At 39.9% G+C, this 23,549-nt stretch overlaps 1 protein-coding gene across 1 annotated transcript in view; it reads right to left on the reverse strand.

Moving 5' to 3' along the window:
- Positions 1-23,549, reverse strand: part of LOC147030183 (receptor-type tyrosine-protein phosphatase N2-like) — a 345,865-nt gene that overhangs the window by 64,880 nt on the left and 257,436 nt on the right. The window contains exons 14-15 of the mRNA XM_085872166.1: positions 11,894-11,958; positions 1,746-1,964 (exon numbers count right to left, since the gene is read on the reverse strand). Coding sequence (XP_085728292.1) covers positions 1,746-1,964; positions 11,894-11,958 — 284 coding nt within the window. The remainder of the gene's footprint in view (positions 1-1,745; positions 1,965-11,893; positions 11,959-23,549) is intronic.

A 23,549-nucleotide genomic window follows, 5' to 3' on the forward strand; every position in this document is an offset into this window, starting at 1 on the left:
CCAGTTGTTACTGGAGTTCGTCAGGGATGTGTACTTGCCCCCACACTTTTCAGCACTTGTATGGACTGGATTTTTGGGAGGATGTCGGAGAGATCAAGTTGCGGTGCATCGTTTGGCAATGTCAAGATCTCGGACCTTGATTTTGCAGATGATGCAGTCATCTTTGCGGAGACTTTAGACATCCTCTTGGGGGCCCTCGAGGTGCTGAATGAGGAGTCGGAGCCGTTGGGATTACGGATTTCTTGGGTCAAAACAAAGATCCAGGCTTTCGGTGACATCTTGGATGCTGCTGTCCTGTCTGTGTCTGTTTGTGGTGAGGATGTTGAGGTCGTGGATAGATTCACTTACCTTGGCAGTGATATTCATGTCTCCGCAGGTTGTGAGCCGGAGGTCAATAGACGTCTGGGTCGGGCCTGGGGAGTCATGGATTCACTGGATCATGGGGTGTGGCGCTGCCGGTACCTGTGCGGGAGGACGAAAGTCCGAGTCTTCAGGTCCTTGGTACTTCCAGTCTTGCTCTATGGGTGCGAGACTTGGACTTTGACCAAGGATCTGAGACGGAGACTTAATTCCTTTGGTACCAGGTCTCTTCGGAGAATCCTTGGCTATCGCTGGTCGGATTTTGTGTCCAACGAGCGGTTGCTGAGAGAGACTCGGATGAGATTTGTTACCTGCATAGTCCGTGAGCGTCAGCTGCGGCTGTATGGACATGTGGCTCGTTTTCCTGACGCTGATCCTGCTCACCAGATTCTCTCAGCGAGGGAGTCTCATGAGTGGAGGAGGCCAGTGGGCCGACCACGTGCCTCATGGTTGCAGCAGGTTGACCATCATCTCAAGGAGATGGGGATGGGCCTGGCATCTGCCTGGGGGATGGCCAGACGGAGGCCCCTGGAGTACCGGCGGAAAGTGGACGCAGCGACGCGCTGTTCTGGCACATGCTCCCATACCTGACCTGACCTGATGCAATAATATGGGTGGAGGCATATGTGGCAATGTCAAGAGGTCGAAGAGTGCCCTTCTAGTTTTTAATGAATCGCAATGTAGTTGCAATTATGCAAGTATATTTCAAGAAAAGTAATGGTTAGATTATCCGCTCTGAGTATGGGAGGTTGGTGGTTCTAACTCCCTGGCCACGTCATACCAAAGCCTTTAAAAATAGTACGTGCTGCTTTCTTGCTTGACATTCTGCATTTAAAAGGATAAAAGCATGGACAATCCCCAAAGAAACCATTGGGAGGAGGAAATTCCTCCTTTGGAAATGCCCCACTGAGTGCGGTGAGAAATGTGGTGCCATTGTTGTCGTGTCGCTGGTACTCAGATTGCCCCTGGAAGTTATGGCACTTCCCCCAAGCTCAGTGGATGTTTGTCTTGTGTAACAGTCCTGTGTTGCATCTAGTGTATTCGTCTGTATATTCATGTGTGTGAGACGTGTGGCAGCTCCATCACGAGTCTTTGATCCTGTAAAAAATAAAAAAATAAAAAAAACAGGGAAAGATGAATGACCTTGTTTAGTACATAAAATTTCACTCATGTATCAGCCCAAAGGACTGCTCTTCCTTAATATAACAAAATTATCTCCCCCACAATCCAGGTAATTCAACCTCAAATAGCCATACTCCTCAATTCTGGATTTATCCAGTACAGAAGAACATGAAGAACAGAACAAAGAAGTATGTCATATTTTTGCAGATCTTAGGGATTTTCAAATGTTCCCAAATAAAGTATGTTATGACCCTGACATTCACCTGGTAGTCAGTGTGAGCATCTGTTGCTGAACCCTCATTGACATCACCAGGAAATGCCACCTTGTAGTTAGCTGGATTTTGCCTACGCAGGCCCATGATGATAGCAGTGGCAAGCAACACGCCGGCTGCACATGCCGTCAGTACAACAGCAGCAACGGTGAGGTGTGTGGGGTAGGAGGTTGCACGTGCTCGTGCTTGCACCTGCTGGGAAGCACGGCGCTGCAAAGCAATGCGGCAGCAAATTAAGAAGCATCATTAAGCAGTACCTTCATCTGAACAATGAAACAAGACATAATAGATTATTCAAGGGCTTGAAATCTCAAAACCTACCTTACCAGATCAAATCCATGCAACTGCTTTGAAAATGTATTCAGAACTGTCTTATGTTCTCTCAAAATTACATAGCTTGTGTCTGTAAAAGTCTGTTTCCACCAGGCTCGGAACAGACTTCTGTAATCTCTGTCTTTAAAGGCTCCAATGAGACATCATATCCTTCCAACTATCGGCTTATTAGCCTTCCACACATTATGAGCAAAGTGTTTGAATCCCTGATCGAACTGCAACTCAGGAGTCACCTGGAAACCCACAACTTCGCAAATGATGCCCAGTATGGCTTTCAACATTCAAGGTCCACTGGTGATGTCCTATCCCTAATCACTGAACATGTGAACAGGTCTTTGGATCATCGTTGTGAAGCGAGGGTTGTTACTATCGACACCTCAAAGGCTTTTGACAAAGTCTGACACAAGGGAATCTATAAGCTAAAAATGGCATCTCTGGACAGTTGATTTCTATAATTTCTAACTTCCTTGCAAATTGCCAAATTTCTGTGGTACATGATGGACAATCGTCCCCGTCCATAATATTAATGCTGGTGTTCCACAGCGCTCTATGTTGGATCATACATTGTTCTTGTTTTTACGCAGATGACTCAACACTGTATACTACCTACCCAAACACCATGTCTCCTCCTTCCTATGTCCAGGCCAGTGTCACTCTCAATTAGGACGTAGAGTGTGAATAACAGAGGAAATGATTGGTTCATTACTTTCAACCAAAAGAAGATTCACTTGTTGTCTATGTCTAGCTCTGTTTTCCACCCTGTCTCAGGATTTTTAACCTTTGCAGGAACTTCCTGTTATCCATCTGCTTGGATTGGATATCAGCCCAAACTTCAACGAGGAAAACTACATTTCTGGTAAAGCTAAAAGAGTCTCTCAGCACCTTGGCAGCTTATTTTGTGCCCAGCGGTACCTTCCTCGAGGTGCGACACTATCTATACAAGGCCACGAAAGCACCTGTCATGGAGTATTGTTGCCATGTTTGGGCTGGTGTTCAGCCTGTCATATGTATGTATATATATATATATATATATATATATATATATATATATATATATATATATATATATATATATATATATATATATATATATATGTATAGATACACATCTCCCTTCTTGGCAGATTCCAGCGACATGCTTCCCTCTAACCTGCACCTTCCCAGCCTCCTCTCCCCTCCCAACCCTCACCTTCCAAGCCTTTCACCCATCCCACAACCTCACGATGCTTCTAACCCTGTTCCTCAATGTGTAGACCTAAAACATCTAAAGCCTCTTCTCCATCCTGACAGATTTCTCAATCCAGGCAACTGCTGACAACCCGGACAGCATCTATTTAACAGAATCCTTCCTCCCAGAGGATGTCCCTGACTCCTTAGTGTCTCTCCAGTCTCCATGGCTATTTTTCCATCAATTTGATCAGCCCGAACCCCCCCCCCAACCCCCCCGCCCCCGCTGGCAAACTCAATCTCACACTGCCCATGTGCTGGTCTTACACTCAACCAGGAGTACCTCTGATGGTGTGCCTTCCCCTCTGCTCCCACCTCGTGTTTATTTGTGTGCTGTACCGTCCTCCAAACAGTGAAAACTCCATCTAATTGTCTCTCAGCAAACATCGACTAACTTTTAACCACTCATCCCAATTCTCTCTTCCTCATATATGGTGAATTGAATTGTCACAATTTAATTTGGCTGGGCGTTGGTACCACTCTTACCAGCCATGGCACTTCAGCAAAGGACTTCTGTAATTCCATGGGACTAATTAAATCTGTGAACTTTCCCACCCAGATTTCTCCCAATGGCAAATCCTCCCTTCTGGAATTGGTGATGATAAGCTTCCCCACAAATGTCCCTGTTCTTCCTCTGCTCAGATTCGTTCATCTGATCATGTGCTTGAGAAAGTTAACATCTCTATGGTTATTCTCAGGGAGCTGCCGCAGCGCCGGCGAGGCTGGCAGTTCATTTAGGCAGATTGGCAGAGACTGCAAGCAACCATCTCTCTTCAGGACTGGTCTCCCATATCTACTGCCTTTGATGTTAACCTCAGTCTTACAAATCTTTCACATAAAATCTGCTTTCTCTTTGGCACAGATTCATATCATCTCATCTTCAGTTATCCTACCCTTCTTCCCACTCAAGGCACACTGAACCCAATGGTGCGGCAGTTGCTCTAAAACAACTTACCTTCTTTTCTTGGAAAGTAAACCCAACTGAAGGCAATCTCAGTTCATTCCAAGAAGGCTGCAACAAATGTGTGTCCACTTTCACACTTGTCTCTCTCCTCTAAAGCCGCTGTCACACCTTGACGTTTTAGACAGTGTATGGCAACGTATCAAAATGTATGTAAAACGCTGGTGTACGTTGAACTATTGATGTTTTTTTTTTCAGTTTTTGGCGTATTCATAACGAGTTGGACGTATGCATAACGTATAGTATTAGTAATGTACACAGAACGTTTCGATAACATATAGATAACTTATACCAACGAATGCTTAGCGTGTTGTTGGCGTTCACAACCTATGCCCAACGATAGTCTAACACAGGGGTCGGGAACGTGTGGCTCGCGAGCCAGGTATGGCTCTTTTGATGATTGCATCTGGCTCGCAGATAAAATTGGAGTTTGAAACTTGGAAAGCCCAATATTTCTCGCAGAAGCTTTACCTATAGTTTGAATGGTGTCGTGCTTCATTCACGTGCAGGGCTGAACTTGGCAGAAGGAGAGAAGAAAAAACACCTCCGAATTGTCTGAAGTGGTTTTTGTTTCGTCCAGTCATGCGGCCGACGCGAGTAGTGATTTCGGTTCCTCCAATGACGTGCCGCCGCCGAGACGCGTCACGGAATTCATCTCGACCAATCACGCGCCACCGCTGAGGCGACTCGTGATTTCGGTTCCTCCAATGACGTGCCGCCGCCGAGACGCGTCACGGAATTCATCTCGACCAATCACGCGCCACCGCTGAGGCGACTCGTGATTTCGGTTCCTCCAATGACGTGCCGCCGCCGAGACGCGTCACGGAATTCATCTCGACCAATCACGCGCCACCGCTGAGGCGACAGCATCCCAGAGTCGGCCGGCCGCGCCGCACCTCTCGAGTATGTCAGCCCGTGCGCAGGCCAGCCAGACTCACTTGGGTCAACATCTCCCTCTCTCTCATTTGCTCAAAGCTAACCCTTCGACGAAGAAGATGGCGAAAAGAAAAAAGATGAGGAGTATCGTACATTTCAGGACGAATGGGCCGAAGAATTCGCCTTTGTGGAGAGAGCAGGTTCTGTGGTGTGTCTAATTTGCAATGACAAAATTGCATCGATGAAACGGTCGAATATAAAGCGGCACTTCGACATGCGCCATGCTACCTTTGCATCAAAATACCCTGTGGGAGACAGCAGAAAGAAAGCGTGCCAAGAGCTACTGAGCAGGGTGCAAGCCAGCCAGCAGCAACTCCGCGTATGGACCCGGCAAGGTGACTATAATTCCGCCAGCTTTGCTGGATCTTTAGCAATAGTGAGGAACGGAAAACCATTCACAGATGGCGAGTATGCAAAAACGTTCATGCTGGATGTCGCCAATGAACTTTTTGATGATCTTCCGAACAAAGACAAGATAATCAAACGGATACAAGACATGCCTCTGTCGGCAAGAACTGTTCATGATCGTACCATCATGATGACAAACCAAGTGGAGGAAACGCAAGTGAAGGACATAAATACAGCGCCGTTCTTTTCCCTGACTTTGGATGAGTCAACAGACGTAAGCCATTTGTCGCAGTTCAGTGTGATTGCAAGATATGCTGCTGGTGATACACTGCACGAAGAAAGTCTTGCTGTTCTGCCAATAAAAGGGTCCACAAGAGGTGAGTATTTATTCAAGTCTTTCATGGAGTTCGCTCAAGAAAAAAATCTACGAATGGATAAACTTATCTCGTTGTGTACTGATGGTGCTCCGTGTATGGTGGGGAAAAACAAAGGATTTGTGGCGCTTCTCCGTGAACATGAAAATAGACCCATCCTAAGTTTCCATTGCATTCTACACCAGGAGGCACTTTGTGCTCAGATGTGTGATGGGCAGCTTGGCGAAGTGATGTCGCTGGTCATTCGTGTGATCAACTTTATTGTTGCCCGAGCCTTAAATGCTCGCCAGTTTAAAACACTGCTGGATGAAGTTGGAAATAACTATCACGGTCTGCTTTTGCACAGCAATGTGCGTTGGTTGTCAAGAGGGAAGGTGCTTAGCCGTTTTGCGGCTTGCCTGAATGAAATCCGGACTTTCCTTGAAATGAAAGGGATTGAGCATCCTGAGCTAGCCGAAACTGAGTGGCTCCTCAAGTTTTACTATCTCGTGGATATGACTGAACATCTGAACGAGCTCAACGTGAAAATGCAAGGCATTGGAAATACAGTGTTATCCCTTCAACAAGCCGTGTTTGCTTTTGAAAACAAGCTGGAGCTCTTTATCATGGATCTTGAAACAGGTCGTTTACTACATTTTGAAAAACTGAGACAATTTAAAGATGCATGCACAGCAAGTGAGCCCACTCAAAACTTTGATCTCCACCAGTTAGCTGGCTTCTTCACATCCAGTCTCCTACAGTCATTCAAAGCACGCTTTGGAGTATTTCGTGAGCACACTCGTCTTTTTAAGTTCATCACCCATCCAAACGAGTGTTCACTGAACACAGCTGACCTGAGTTACATTCCTGGTGTCTCCGTCAGAGATTTTGAAGCAGAAGTGGCTGACCTGAAGGACTCAGACATGTGGGTGAATAAGTTCAAGTCACTGAATGAAGATTTGGAAAGAATCGCACGACAGAAAGCAGAGTTGGAGAGCAAGCACATGTGGACAGAAATGAAAAAACTTCAACCCGAAGACGAGCTGATTATCAAAACTTGGAACGCGCTTCCTGTCACATACCTCACACTGCAGCATGTGAGTATTGCTGTATTGACCTTGTTTGGATCTACGTATGCATGTGAGCAGTCATTCTCACATCTTAAAAACATCAAGTCCAACCTACGATCACGTCTAACGGATGAAAGCCTCAACGCTTGCATGAAGCTTAACCTCACCAAGTACCAACCAGACTACAAAGCCATCAGCAAATCCATGCAGCACCAGAAGTCCCATTAATGGTGAGTATTATAACAACATTATTTAAAAGAATAAATTCAGAGGCTTATTATACTCACATTTAGTTGAATTCAGTCTTAAAATATATTATATGGCTCTCACTGAAATAGATTTCCAAATATTTTGCTTTAATGGCTCTCTGAGTCAAAAACGTTCCCGACCCCTGGTCTAACATATGCATAGCGCGCGGCGGCGCATCGTCGACGATCACGTGGCGTAGCCTAATAAAAGGCTGCTGCTCGACGATTCAAATCATAACTGCACTTGACATCGAAGTGTCAAGGCCCTGTCACACCTTGACTTTTTAGCCAGCGTATGCCGACGTATGAAAAATTTGCCAAATACGCTGGCACACGTCGAATACGTTATGGGTAAGTTTTGAAAACGTTAAGAACACGCTGAAGCACGCTGGCATACGTCGTAGTACGCCGAGCACGTCGAAAATTTTAAGCATGCTCAAAATTTTTTAGACGTATGCCGGCATATGACGCACACGTTACGTATACGCTGGCCATAAGTTGTAGGCACGTTATGCGATCGTTGATACACGTCAACACACGTTACTTGTAAGTTACTCATAAGTCGAAACACGTCGAGGTAATGTTTAAGGTACCCGAAACTTATTTCTATCCTATGAGTAACGTGCTTTGAACATATGAGTAACGTGCTTTGAAGCTATGTGTAACGTATCTCCAACGCATATTGACGTATATAGATGTATTTGACGTCTTCCGGACGACCACAGAACTTACTGAACGTGTTAATAACTTACAGCTACCGTATAATGGTGTATTGGCAGCGTTTAGGGGAATTGGTATATAAAAATGGGGTTCACACAGGAGGAAGCAGTCAGTGTTCCAGACTCCATGCTTTTTTTATTTTTCTTTTTTTTCTTCGGCATGACGGTGATGTTGACACTTCGATTTCTAGTGCAGTTATGATTTAAATCATTGAGCGGCAGCCTATTAATTATATTATCTTATAACCGCACTAGAAATCGAAGTGTCAACATCACCGTCATGCCGAAGAAAAAAACAAACAAGAAAACAAAAAAAAAACATGGAGTCTGGAACACTGACGCTAAACATTACCTTGACGTGTTTCGACTTATGAGTAACTTACAAGTAACATGTGTCGACGTGTGTCAACGTTACTCATAGGTTAGAAATAAGTTTCGGGCATGCTAAACATTACCTCGACGTATTTCGACTTATGAGGAACTTACAAGTAACGTGTGTCGACTTGTGTCAACGATCACGTAACGTGCCTACAACTTATGGCCAGCGTATGCGGAACGTGTGAGTCATACGCTGGCATACGTGGAAAAATTTTGAGCATGTTAAAATTTGTCGACGAGCTCGGTGTACTATGACGTATGCCGCGTGCTTCAGCATGCTCTTAACGTATACAAACTTACCCACAACGTATTCGACGTGTGCCAGCGTTTTAGACAAATTTTTCATACGTCGGCATACGCTGGCTAAATCGTCAAGGTGTGACAGCGGCTTAAAACCTGATGGTGCATTGCTAAGTCTGTCTCTGGTGCATGCTCCCCTTCCATCCCTTCTCTCACTTCAAATGGCACCACAGCTGACTCCGCTCATGAGAAGGCTGAATGCTTCATTTGTGCGTTTGCTTCAAAATCATATGTCCCCAACCCCTTCATTCTCTGTACACATCCTTTCCAGTTGTACCAAACTGTTCCTGCACTCTGTGTCTTTTGCACTTGAAAAGTTGGAGAAGTTTCTGTCAACCATCAACCCTGATTCTCCAACTAGACCAGACAGCATCAGCTCATGTGTCCAAAAAATCTACTCTTCTGCTCTTGCACGTTCTCTCTCTGGCCTTTTCACCCTATCAATAGTCAATTGGCCTGAGGAAGCCTGCTGTGAGCGGGTGAAACATTGCCTGAGACTGGGTCTGCTTTTGCTTTTTGCTCAAATTAGCAGAGTAGATCTAGTTACTTTTGGTTGGAAGTGTGTGTGTGTATATATATATATATATATATATATATATATATATATATATATATATATATATATATATATATATATATATATATATATATATATATATATATATGAATGACGAACTGATTAGATTTTGGTGACGATCTGAATCTGGATCCAGATCTGATAATTTTTTAGTGATTCTTCATCATTGAGGGCCAAAAACGATATATAGCATAAGATTTCAAAGATGTATTGACCCTAATATATGTTCTCGTGGATCAGGCATTGCGTGGCAGAGGTATGCGCTCTACCGAGTGCCGTTCTAGTTCATTATGTACCTACATATGAAGCACAGTTTGTTTTTGCTTACAATGTGTAAGCATACCCCACTAGTACATATTCATTCAATTATGCTTGGGAAAGGTTACTTTTGCTGTTAAATTTCCTGTTAAGTACAATAACACCAACAACAACTGGAATGGCACTTGGTCAAGTGATTACCTCTGCCAGGCTGAACAGTTTACGTTTTGTATCCTACTGATCTTGATCTGGGCCTTAAGAACAAGATGATTAGATTTTGGTTATCACCTCACCAACTCATCCACCTAGTTTTGTCATAACTCTTCCACAACATTTTAAAATATCATGCTGTACTATATCATTTTTGGCTCCATCTCTCAATGGTGAAGAATCACTTATATTAAAAAAAAAATAGCCTGGTGTTGGCTTAAAGGTTAAGGTTGCTGGCTTAATATCTTAGGAACTTGATTTCAAACCCCTGTCAAGCCATTGAATTAACAAATCCAGGTAGATTAACTCAGCCTGCCATCCTTCTGAGGTCGGCGAAATGAGTATGGGCAAAAAAGTCTGAAAAACAACAGGTGGGACCGACGGACGGACAGACGGAAAGAGGGCGAGCAAACCTATAGTCCCATCTGGTGAAACCAGTAGTGGATAAAGGTTTAAAGAGGTTTCAAGGCATATAAATAAATAAATTACGGGTTTTACGCCATTTTCCGCAGTGGCTATTATACCACCCTGTCTAACACATTACATTAGTTCTTCGTGCCTGTTGTTTGTGTCATTTATATTGTCCTTAAAAACAGTAAGTTTTCTGTTTGGAATGTTTTTCAACTTTGTTTGACTTTGAGGCAGACAGATGGAGTAAAAATAAATAAACAAATAAAAAGTTCCAATTAGTGTTGAAAATATAACATAAGTGAAAATTAGTGTTGAATAACATTCAATTTAAATAAGTTGTTCCTTGATCATAAACTGACGATCATAAACTGATAAGACAGACAGATGGATTGACAGATGGATGGCCGTACATGGACCAATTGCTTAACCCCGCTTTTTGCTTCGTATGCACGGGGTAACAACACCAATAGCAACAAAATGAGGAGAAAAAGCAATGACAGTTTGAGAACATAAGGAGAGAGATAAGATAAGATAGGATAAGATAAGATAACATCAGGATGAGGAGGAGAGGAAGAAGGTGTTGGAGTTCTCTGGAGCTGCCATTATCTGTTTGGAGGGGTGCACGTCATTTTAAAGCCGACATACCCAGTGAAGGAGGAATTGGAGTCTTCTGTATGCAATCCTGTTGAGGTATTCGAGTTCTCACGACAGATCCATATTCACCCACTGTGTGCTAGTCAGTGTATATCTAGCTGCTCTTCTTATACATACCTGTGGAGGTATTAATTTCAGCTGAACTCCCTCAGTAAGTCATGGGACCTCCCTATCAGACATTGCACTCCTGTAATCTTGGCAACAATTCCAATGCTGCTCCTTATATTCCCTTTGTTTCCATTCTGGTTGATTTTTTCACCAATTCAAGACAGCACCCAGCATGTTGACTGGTGCGTATCGGCAAAGCTTATTCATCCCTCCAAACTCTCCAGTCCCTCAACCACCTCATCCCTTTCAGCTTGGAGTTTCCTTCTTCCTTATCCATGGTGCAGCTTTTCCGGCTGACTCGGATTCTTCTCCATGCTTTGGTGATTCACCTTCTGAGGACTGGATGAATGTGATTGACTGACTGACTGCTTGTGTTGGCGTCACCATTCATGCACATCCTCTGAACTTTGATCCTTCAAAACGGGGCTTACCGGCGACCTTTCACCCATTATAACCCGCTGGGGTTTAATGTGTCAACTGCTTGATTAAACAGAGTTCCCACAAGAATCATGAGTTAATGTATAGCTCCATTGCTGTAAGTAACGTTCGTACTTAATTAATTTTAGGGATTCTTTGGAAAATCATTAATTGCTTCATTTAATTAATATTATTGTGCCAAATTAGACATTAAGGATGAATAAATATTTATTTTAAAGTTACCCTTCTGTCTCCTGCCGTACGTTGTTTTCACCCTGAAAACAACACGAAGGGCACATCAGTGTCTTTATTTATTTTCTGCCGTGATGCCCTCTGGGTTACCGGCGCACTTGCTGCAGTGCCCTGAGGTCCACACATAACAACATAATTATACACATCCACATCTTCAGCATTTTTGTTCAGCATACTGAATATTGTTTTTTATTTTTCATTTTAATTTGTGAGTTATAACATAGGCCAGAGCTCTGGTGCAGACGGTCATGATACTGAACATATAAACAGGAAAGCAAAGAGGTTTTTCATAAAAAGGGGCAGGGGAACATCTCAATGTCCCATCTTACTCCATAAGTTTTTTGAATTTGAAATACTTCATTTGGGATGTGGAACTCACCTCACCAACACCAATCTGGAGAATCTTAAGGCTCGTGCTGTTCTCTAGTGCAGTCTTGGCTCGTACTGTGGATAGTGAGGGAGAAATTATGAAACAATGTTAAGAAGGTAAATAGAGGCTGAGTACCCTCTTTTGAGAGAGGTGCTCACTCATATATGGTGATGGCAAGGAAGCATGCAGCATTCAAAATCTGATCTCAAAGTGGACCGATGATATTTAAAGTCAACAGAAAGAAGTTAAACTCGAGTTTAAATGTATGTTTGAATGTATTTCCTCATTTACTTGCACTCTGAAATAAATGGTGTATAAAGTTAGTTATCTCGTTCTGTCAAGTCGTATCTAACTTCTGGTGACATTCATGATCAGATATCTTCAAACATCCCAATCATGCACTGCTTCCCAAAGCTCTGGTTGAGACAGCGTGTTTGCAGCCTTTGCCCCCATCCATCAAGCCCATCCAAGGTCTGCCTCTTCCTCTTCTTAACTCAACCATTCTTTCTTCCTTCATGGTTGATTTCTCTAGATTTACGTTTTCTGTATGCATGGTGTACAAAGTATGATAGTTTATATTTGAGCCCCTAAGAACCATACCAGGCCATCCCACCTTTTTTGTGAAATTGAGTTATGAACGTCTTCAGGTGCACAAAACTGATACCTTTCAGGGCCAAAATGGGTTAATCCATCAGAATATATTATATGATGAGGATATAAGCAAAAAACCTCTCTGGCTTTGTTAATATGCATCTGACTTGCCAGAGCCTGAATGGGCCATCCCACATTTTCCCCATGATTCCATGTGGGGCATGTGCTACCTGCTTAAATCATGTATAGATAAAATTCTGCATTACTTATCGTTATTTATCCTGAGGTATTTTTTATTATCATGAGCTCATTGTGACACAGGAGACTGAGAACTTTGAGTCCCTTTTTCTCAAAAGTACACCAAGATGGGATGGCCCGGTATGGTTCTTTGGGGCTCATTTTAGCATCAGCACTTCTAATGTACAAGGAGGTCTCATTTATTCAAGCATCGATTCGTTTGTTATTCGTGCAGTCGATGGAATTTTTAACATTCGTCTCCAACACATTTTAAAACTGCCAATCTTCTTCCTTCCTTTCTTTTCCACTGTCTATGACTCACATCCATGCATTACAACTGTAAATACCAGAACATTCACCAGCCTCCTCTTGGTTTGCTTTGTTATATCTTTATCTTTCTAGATCTTTGTCAATACTTACATTCTTCTTCTTCCCAATGCTAACTGTCTACGAATTTCTCAACATTTTCCACTCACTTCTAACTTTGAACCCAGAAAGATTAAACTGTTCTTACTGTAGCTTCTTGTTTCATGTACAGGCTCTTATCAGACATATCAGATACTCTGACATCTCCATTTCTCTCAACATAACCCACATCAATTCATAATCAACACAAGAACGACACATACCTCCACTAGGCTGAACATTTTACATATTTTAGCCCACTGATAGGCCAGAAAAACATCCGTACCTCAACCAAAATCTAATCAGCTTGTTATTGCCTCCTATGCAATTCATCCGTCAAGTTCATTCCAAATCCGTCCATAACTTTTTGAGATATTGTGCTATGTATCACTTTTGACCCCATCTCAATGGTGAAGAATCACTTCAAAAATACCCATATCTGGATCTTCAACAAAATCAAATAAATTTGTCCTCGTCACACACCCAACTTATCCATCAAGTTTTGTCCGAATCCATCTATAACATTTTGAGATATCCTGCTCACAGACAAACAGAGGTGAAAACATAACCTCTGTCCTCCTTTGATGGGGAGGTAACAAGCAAAAGCTTTGCTATCACATTAAAAGATGCAATTTTGTATCTGTCTGACTGTGATGCATTCAGTCGTTATTTATCCAATCTCAACCAAACTTTCCAGGGGGACTAATGGTCACACAATGGAGGATGTAGTGACTTCATTTGCCCCCCTCTCTAAGAGGGTTTTCTGGCTTTGGTGAAATCCATGTTAAGGTATAAGTCCGTGTTAAGATAGCTAATCATGGCGTTTTTCCAAGGTCACTTCTAACACCAAAAGAAATAACAATGTGAATGACAATTGCATAATATTAATGTAATAACAAAACAATATTAACACTAATAATAGATCAGTAGATGATAAATGGGGTTTCTGGGATGCCCATTCAAATGAATGGGGGAAAGGGAAAAAACTTTCTGACCCAAGCTCCAAATATGAGACTCATTTTCTCCCCACATATCCCCTTCCCTCCCACACAAGCAAATGTAAAATTGAGACAATGAAAGATTGAGACTTACTGATTAAAGCACTTCTTCCCTTTCATATTTTCATTCCACTCAAAGAGCGAACCAACGAATATTTGCCCATGTTCTACTTCAGGGAATAACTTCATTTTCTTATTACATTCATTTCCATCGAGTATATTCACAAATAATAAGTTGGAACTTGGTTCTTGGTTTAAGTGTCTTTGTTGAGCAGAAATGAAATGATAAAGTTCTCTTAATGCTCTTATTTGACCACCTCCTGAGCCACACATTATTTTCCATATGCCATGCCCACTTTTCATAAGCCCCGCCTACTTTCTGAGGACCACCTACTCTTACATCATTTCCAGTTAATCTGACTCACAAGGCTTTCCTGGGCTTGCCCAGGGAATTTCCAAAGGAAACCACACCCACCAGTCTTTCTATATAAAGGCTTGAAACCCAGACTGAATTTAAACAAATTTTTACTTTTACTAAGAATGGACTGCTGTGCTGAGCTTGAGTGGGATGACTTTGGAGTTCTTTAGAGTTCTACTACTTGTATGGAACTAAACCTTCAAGTTGATGAACTGGATTCAAACCTCTAATCTATTGAGGTAAGATTTTCTTTTCTTATTTAGAGAGTTTGATTTTAGCATATAATCATTTAATAATTAAATCACTTAATTAATACATTAATATTTTCTCTCACAGGAAATTGTTTCAGAAATACAAAATGAAAATACTGCTTTTGCCACAACTTGGGGTGAAATTGTTGGTTTGGTTGAAGACCTTGTGAGCGACCAAGACCCACAGAACGAGCTCGACCTTGGAGACCCACAAAATCCTGAAAAAGAGTTTTACGTCGATGGTACTCATTGTGAGTTATCAAGACGATACCCACTGAACAAGTTATACCTTGATGAACCAGAATATAAGTTTTACCGAGGAGACTCACAATTTAAAAAAAAAAAAAAAATCAGTAAATGAGTTATCCTTGGTGGTTTTAAATATGAAACCTACCTCGGAGACCTCACAATTTTTGGAAAACTCAGTAAATGAGTTCTGCCTTGATGGTTTAAATAACCACCCTGGAGACTCAGGAAAGGGGTTCTACCAAGATGGTTCTAAATATGGAACCTTCCTTGGAGACACAAATTTTGAAAAAAATCAGGAAATGAGTTATCCCTTGGAGACTGTAAGTTGGTTTTATTTTGGAGACTTGAAATGTGGGTCCTGACTTGATAACTCACAATGTGATACATATCTTGGAAACTCAAGAGAAATGTGGTTATACCTTGGAGACTTGGAGAGTAGGGTTTATTTTGGAGACTTGAAATGTGGTTTCTACCAAGAAGACTCTTGGGGATCTAAACCTATCAATGTGGTTCTTTGTTGGATGGTGCTTGATGAGAGCAATATCAAGAAAGTTCTGGGAAGAAAGTGCAGGAAAGTTCTTACTACCCCTTTCTACTTCATCAAACCTGAAAGCCTTAAAATACAGAATTGGAAGAAGAGAAAAATATATATATATATATATATATATATATATATATATATATATATATTGTTTGTTCTGGGAAGAAAGTGCAGGAAAGTTCTGACTCCCCCTTTCTACTTCATCAAACCTGAAAGCCTTAAAAAAACAGAATTGGAAGAGAAAAAAACATTAAAAAGAAATTTGTTGAAATACATATTTCAAAAAAATATTATGTTGGGCTCGGGTTGGGATTTTGAATGTGAGGGTTAGGGTGGGTTTGGGTTGGGTTGGGGTTGGGTTCGGGTGGGTTTGGGTTGGCATTTTGAATGTGAGGGTTGGGGTGGGTTAGGGTTGGGTTGGGGGTGGGATTTTGAATGTGAGGGTTCGGGTGGGGTTAGGGGTTGGGATTTTGAATGCGAGGGTTAGGGTGGGTTTGGGTTGGGTTGGGGTTGGGTTCGGGTGGGTTTGGGTTGGCATTTTGAATGTGAGGGTTGGGGTGGGTTAGGGGTTGGGATTTTGAATGCGAGGGTTAGGGTGGGTTTTGGTTGGGGTAGGGGTTGGGATTTTGAATGTGAGGGTTAGGGTGAGTTTGGGTTCGGGTTGGGTTTGGCGTTGGGATTTTGAATGTGTGAGTTAGGGTGGGTTAGGGTTGAGTTTGGGGTTGGGATTTTGAATGTGAGGGTTAGGGTTGGGTTGGGGTTGGGATTTTGAATGTGAGATTTCGGGTGGGTCTGGGTTGGGTTAGGGTTTGGGGTTGGGATTTTGAATGTGGGGGTTAGGATGGGTTAGGGTTTGGGGTTGGGATTTTGAATGTGAGGGTTAGGGTGGGTTAAGGTTGGGTTAGGGTTTGGGGTTAGGATTTTGAATGTGAGGGTTGGGTTGGGTTAGGGTGGGTTGGGGTGTGATTTTGAATGTGAGTGTTAGGGTGGGTTAGGGTTGGGTTAAGGTTCGGGATGGGCTGGGGTTGATTATGCTCCCTGTTATATTATCTCTCTCTCTCACACACACACACACACACACACACACACACACACACACACACACACACACACACACACACACACACACACACACACACACACACACACACACACACACACACACACACACACACACACACACACACACACACACACACACACGTTAAGCCTTGACTATGTAGTTGAGGATTCTATGTTTGGGGTTCACAGATCTAAGAATGTCCCCCATTGCACACACCAACAAACAAAAGTTAAGCCTTGACTGACGATGTAGTTGAGGATTCTCTGTTTGGGGTTCACAGACCGAAGAATGTCCCCCTTTACACACATTATATATGTTTTTAAAATTAAACCTTCGGCAGATGCCACCTGTTATACACCTCGGATTTGGTCCTCGAGTGTCCATAAAGGTGTATCGTAGAGGGGAGTGAAACGCCAACCTATTGCTCCCATGAGTATGATCTGCTTAGTTTTGTCTTTTTCTTCATGACATCATTAGAGCCTATAAGTTTTTTGAATTTCCAAACGAAGCCTGGTGTTGGCTCAGTGGTTAGGGTGGTGGCTTAGGAACCAAGAGTCCTGAGTTCAACCATACTCTGTACACGCTCTGTACAGAGTATGGTTCCGATCGATGGAATTTCCAAGCCCAAGTTTCAATTTCGCACTGATCATCTTCTTCACGATGAACCGATCAACTTTTTCTCTCAAGGTTGGAATTTGTATCAAGACAAATTATACAACATTTCTCTATCGGCTTCATGTTTTTCTTCAAACGTCGTGCTATTCCCATGCACACTTCATCAACCCTATTGATAGGTTTGCTCCACAGTTTGGGATTGTCAGCCTCATCTAATCTTTTATTTAAGTTTGTTCCTGGACCACAGAAAGAATACCCTGGTAGATGTAATTCCCCTGGTATTCCAGTTGTTGTAAATTTACTTCCTGACAAAAACTTTTGTATATCTCCCCCTCATTTGTGTTTGGTGCTGAATTCACTCTTTTTTGAGCCACACACCGAACATGTACCTTTTTGTATAACCCTATTATTTTTACTTTTAACATACGAGATATTTTTACTCTTGGTTTTCTTTTTACATTTTAGACAACTCATTTATTTATGTGAAAAATTCTGACAGAGTGCAAAACCTTTTTCGTTTCCAACATGCACATTTGAATCTTAATTTTTAAAACATAAAGAATCCCGAGAAATGTCTTCACTCTCTCCTCCATTTATTTAAGGAAAAAAAATGTAAAACTTCAATCAAAGTCAATTACACCAACATCATCAATAATATAATCTTTTCCTTCTTTCTCTCCTTTATCTCCACTTTCTTGTTTAAATCTTCTCCCTGAAACCGATGTTAATAGTCTTGATGCATATATTTCTAATCGACTTGCCAATTCTTTGTTTTCCTCCTCGGTGCGTTGAGTTTGATTTATTTTCTGTAATACCTTTGATCTTTTTATCATCTCACTGGTTTCCATATTTTTATATTTATTTATTCTCTCTTTCCTCCCTCTCCCTCTCCTCCTTCTCTCTCTCTTCTCACTCTCCTCCTTCTCTCTCTTCTCCCTCTCCTCCTTCTCTCTCTTCTTCCTCTCCTCCTTCTCTCTCTTCTCCCTCTCTTCTTTCTCAGTTTCTTCAACTCCTTCCTCATCCCTTACTGTCCTTGAACCACTTTCACCGCATAGAATATCATACATATATTCATCTGGCTTATTTGATATTCCTGCATCCAAAATAATTTTTTTTCCAACAGGAAACCAATAAAATTTCTTCTGATTTTCTAAAAGAGCCTTGCATTTTCTTAACTTTAAAATTCTTTCATTATTTAACATCTTAGTTAAATCCAAAGTTGTTGGTTTATTAACATCAGTATAAAACCAATCTTTCATTGAAAATACCTCATTCTTATGTTGTAGAATATATTTATTAAAATACCGAATTCCCTTTTCTTGAAGTTTTCGTTGCTTGGACACAGAAATTATAATTTTCTTGAAGCCTTCTTGCTGTCATTTATGTATCAGAAATATATGACAGAATTAATATAATGACAGGAAATACCTCCCCATCTTCCCATAGTTAAATCAGTTTGTATTCCCTTAATTATTATATATAATCCTGTTCTTTGTGTTTTCATGATATAAATTATGGCAAAACCATTATTGATTTTACCCGTATTAAAAATCTTTTATTTGTTGTTTGCTAATCGTGCTTCCATAAAACTCATTCTCGGCACCAAGTGGATAATATTGTTCCTTACGAGACTGATTGAATTGTTCCAGGTCTTCTCGGTTAATTGTAAATGACCAAATATACCCTAAATCAATCATATTATATCCCCATTGTTCTATTCTCATCCAAACGATACGCCCTTCTTTATAAAATTTTATTTTAATTGGAACTGTGAATTCTGTATGACCCGGAGATAAAATCAACACTTCTGTATCTTTTGAAAACACTGCCGTTTTATTTAAGGATATATTGTGATAAATCACTTAATCTCACCAAGTCATTCGCGTCAGTCGGGCTTGGAAAATTTATTAATTTATAAGCATTTTTCATATTAATATTTTTTGCTATACTATATTTCTGTCGTTCAGCCTGTGCCTTTGTGGAATAATTTGATAAATCAATATCCAGTTCTTGGGATACACCAAAGATAGAACCATCTTTTCAAACATAAGTCATTTATATTAGATTAAAAAGAATGTCATTAAAAATTTTATTTTTGTTAAGTTGAAATAACACAAATAGACATAATCAGCCACAACACTTGGAATTCAATTCTTGGACTTGAAATGTTTGATAAACACCATTCTGAAAGAATTTTATTACTTCAACAGGTGGTGGAAGGCAATAACTATCAAAATAATATTTGTCTTGACGATTAAAAATACAAACCCAATGAGAAGCGTTCCCATTATTATCTTCTAAGTTCATAATCATATTCTTTTTATGTTTAGACACGTTTGTTAATTAATCTTTCATACAAATAACCACATTATGAATTTTTAATTTCTTACAGTATTTGATAAGTTCTAAATTTGATGTTGTATTCTTTCTAAATTCTTTAAACCACTCATCAATGCTCAATTATTTATTATAAAGATAAAATCCATTACCCCTTTTAGTTAATTTTACACCTGCTTGTGTGATAGAAGAAAGCATATCTCCAACTAACAATCTCACTTTATCAGGCAGACTTTCAAGTTTTTCAGCAAAATCTACAATTACACCACTTCCACTAATTTGTTTCTCCAACTCTTTGTTATGTCTTTCCAATTATTTTTGAGCCCGGAGTTGAGCCTTCCTTTCGTTGGGAGTTTTCACTGCTGCTGAAATACCACCCGTCAATGATCCAGCCGCACTTAAACCAGCAAATAAAAGAATTAGAAATGGGAGAAACCCTCCACTCGTCTCTCTTATTGAATATTTCTTCAACATTGGTTTTGACATTTTAATTTTAAGTGAGCCAGTATCGTTCAAGATTTTAACCTGTTCTCTTGTGAGCAAAACATCAATTCTTACTGCTCCTTTTCTCTGAATTGTATTAACGTTAATTGTACAAGGCTTTTGATTTTTTACACAAGATGATAGTTTATGAAGATTGATTTAATTAACATATACCCCAGTTGGCACTTTACAACTCATTTATTTATCAAAAAAATTATGTGAGACTAATCATAACATCATAATCTGTAATTCTGTTTCTTCCAAAAGCAAACAATATGTTTCAACTTCTTCACTCTCTCTCTTTCAATGTATAGGGAAGTATCCACTCGATTAGACTATATAGTTTCCTTTTGAGCACTCATATCAATTGCATAGATTGTATACAGACTTTTAAATGCTGTCATATCCAAAATGGGTTCTTTATTTCCATTACTTTCACACACCTTTTGGTAAGACTTGTATGCTTCAGCACAATAATTTTTTTCCCAATTAATTTCCAATCTATCTCATGGATAAAATGTTCCATCGAGAGAAACGCGAAGTTGGTTCACCTTCGCATTATCACTCAATGCATTATTTTCATCAGTAGCAGTATCACCATCTGGTTTTAAAAAAATGAGCCACAGATATCGTGGCTTTCCTTCCAGAACACCCAAATTCCATGTGTAAGTGGTTTGGTTCAGTTTAACGTGTTGGCATCTTCTGTTAAGGTATGATACATTGAGTGGTTTCTTTGGGTTAAGTCTTGTATTCAACATCTCTTCTGTTTTAAGATTAGGAGTATATTCACAAATATACCAACTAATTTCATCAATTTTGAAATTTATTTTGATCAACAAAAGCATTAGCCACACCAAAAAGCAATCTATTTTCATTATCATTCCTTTGCAGTTGAAATCAAAATTTAAGATCATACAGAACTTTATCATGATCAAAAAATCCAAATAAACCTTTAAGAAGAAGTTCCACAGTAAAACTATTACCTCTTTTTGTTTCATCATTATACATTCCTTTCCTTTGACTATATCCAGGGTCTGTATTCGTTCCCGTTGCCATATCAGGAATAAAACCTTCGACAGCCCCCTTTCCCATTCTATCACGAAATGAATATAGTGTAAATTTTATCATATCTGATGTAGCAGAGACATAATCAACCGCTTCAACTTCTTGTGTTCCAATATACAAACGAACACTTTCAAACATTTTCCAGAAGAAATCATTTATGAGTGTAGCATTTGTGGTATTCGCAGCCTTAGTGAATGTAAATTTACACAACAAGAAACTTTCAGCTTGATTGAAATAAGTTTGTTGATTATTTATTTCAAAACTTTTTGTTCCATTTGTATTCCATTCTGTTCCAGTTACGGCATTTACCTTGAATAGTCTTCTTTTTTAGTAGAGTTTGAGATGACAATGGTATCATCCAAATCATAGATACAATCAATTGCTTCCATACTTGTATTTATTTAGGAAAAAAGATGTTAAAACTTTTGAAACCCTGACCCAAGTATTTTAATTATTTTCTGTTATTCTAGGGGAGACAACTGAGTTTTGCCTTTTATAATTTCTTTTATTGCTTGCAATTTATGAGATTCCTTTTGTGAATCTTTTATACTCTTTATAGCACCCGCTACATTTCCCACAGCGGAAGCCGTTGAACCAATTAGGTCTTTATGTTTAAGAATAGTTTAATCCATATCCATTAGAGTATCAATTGTCCCATCTCCTTTTTTTCTAAATTGATGTCCTACATCCCTTTGTCTCTTAGGTTTAAAGCATCCTCGACCAAGATACATACCTTCACCCTTTACTTGTAGTATGGGGAAAGGAACATCCCACCCCCAGTAATTATTTTACATTTTCCCAACTTGTGTTTCCTCACAATAACCATCGTAATTATTTTTTGGAAACTTCACGTAGGTGAATTCTGATGGATATTATTTCTCCATTAAAAGAAATCATGTGATTATCTTGGTCGGTTATCTTAAACTTTACTCTGTACGTATCTGGTTTTTCCTGACACAGGGAGATAAACCAGATTTTTGGGTTCCATATTGAATTTATAACCAATTAGGGTTGAGTATGCACTGAATGAAAATATTGTATTTGTTCTTCTTCCATCATTATAAGCGCCATCAATGAAATCACAGTGAATTAATACCGAATTTATGCCTGAGGATATTTGAATGACATTATCACTGTAAAACGTCCCATTAGTTTCAATTTTTTTTGAGAAGAGAAACCCAATAACTCTCTAAAAGAATTATCAATTGTGAAATCAACCTTGTAGTTATTTTTAAGTTTAATCATTGATTTTGAAGTATGTTTTTGAATATCTATAACAATATTTTTTGGTTGACCGCCCTGTTCTTTCATAAGGCGAGCAATTTCGAAGATATTTGAGAAATCTCATATGCTCCGAGTGAAACTGTTATCATTTTGTATCCACTTCCCGGATTATAACTAAGCTTGTCATTTTTCTCGGTGATATTAAACAAGGTATTATAAGTTTCCGTGGACAATAAAGACGCCTCATATTCTTTTGTTGCATCAAGTTGTTGTGGGTATGGGAATGAAGATGTGTGGTCACTTGTTGTGAAATTAAAACTCAGGATTGTGCTTCTCATCTTATTTAATATGGGATAAAATGTCTTTGTATTAACATTTATGAATTATATTCATGTTCATCAACTGGTCTAAAATGGCCGATGCTTCATTAAAACAATTGTTATTTCCAGCCTTCTTACTATCAAACAGCAATAACAGTCTATTTAACTAATTGTGATGGGTCGATTGGAAGAAAACTAACACCTGAACCAAGCCTACTTAAAGCCTGAATAATGTGTTTCTTCTTCTCATTCTTCCTACTTTTACTAGATAGACTAACCCCATAATTAAGAGAGTCCAGCAGATCAAAAAATACTCTGTCATCCATATTTTTCATACCAATGGTTTATCAAAATACTTTGATTCATCCCTCGCAGTTGAACCTTCTTTTCCATCTTTTATGAGAAGAAACATTAGTCTCGGAGTTTGTTTAACAAGGGGATGAGCAGAACTAAAGAACCTTAATTCATGATTAAATATCAATCCATTTTCTTGAACAAGAAGAAATATTGCTGTTTGTTCGGTTGGAATGAGCCCTGCTTTGGTTTTTGAATCCGCTGAATATTCATTGTTTTGAAGAGCATTCACAATATAATCAGGGGGTTGATTAATCTCTTGCAGTTGTTGAAATAATCCTTCATCATCATATTCTAATTCTCCTATATGTTCTAATTCTTCCTCCGTCATTTGACTGAAATCTTTTAACATTTGAAGTTTTTAGGAGTATATTCTATTGTGGGAACTGTGGAAACATCTATAATTTTTTCTTGGGAAGTTTTTAAAAGTGGTTAAAAAAAACTTCTCTTGTTTTCTTTCAAATGCTTCTTCACCCATTAGTTTCTGTCTGCGTTTCTTCTTTATGTCTTCCTG

Source organism: Eptatretus burgeri, chromosome 3 (genome assembly GCF_056783735.1).
Source record: "Eptatretus burgeri isolate ZD-2024b chromosome 3, Ebu_testis_v1, whole genome shotgun sequence".
Taxonomy (NCBI): Eukaryota; Metazoa; Chordata; class Myxini; order Myxiniformes; family Myxinidae; genus Eptatretus; species Eptatretus burgeri.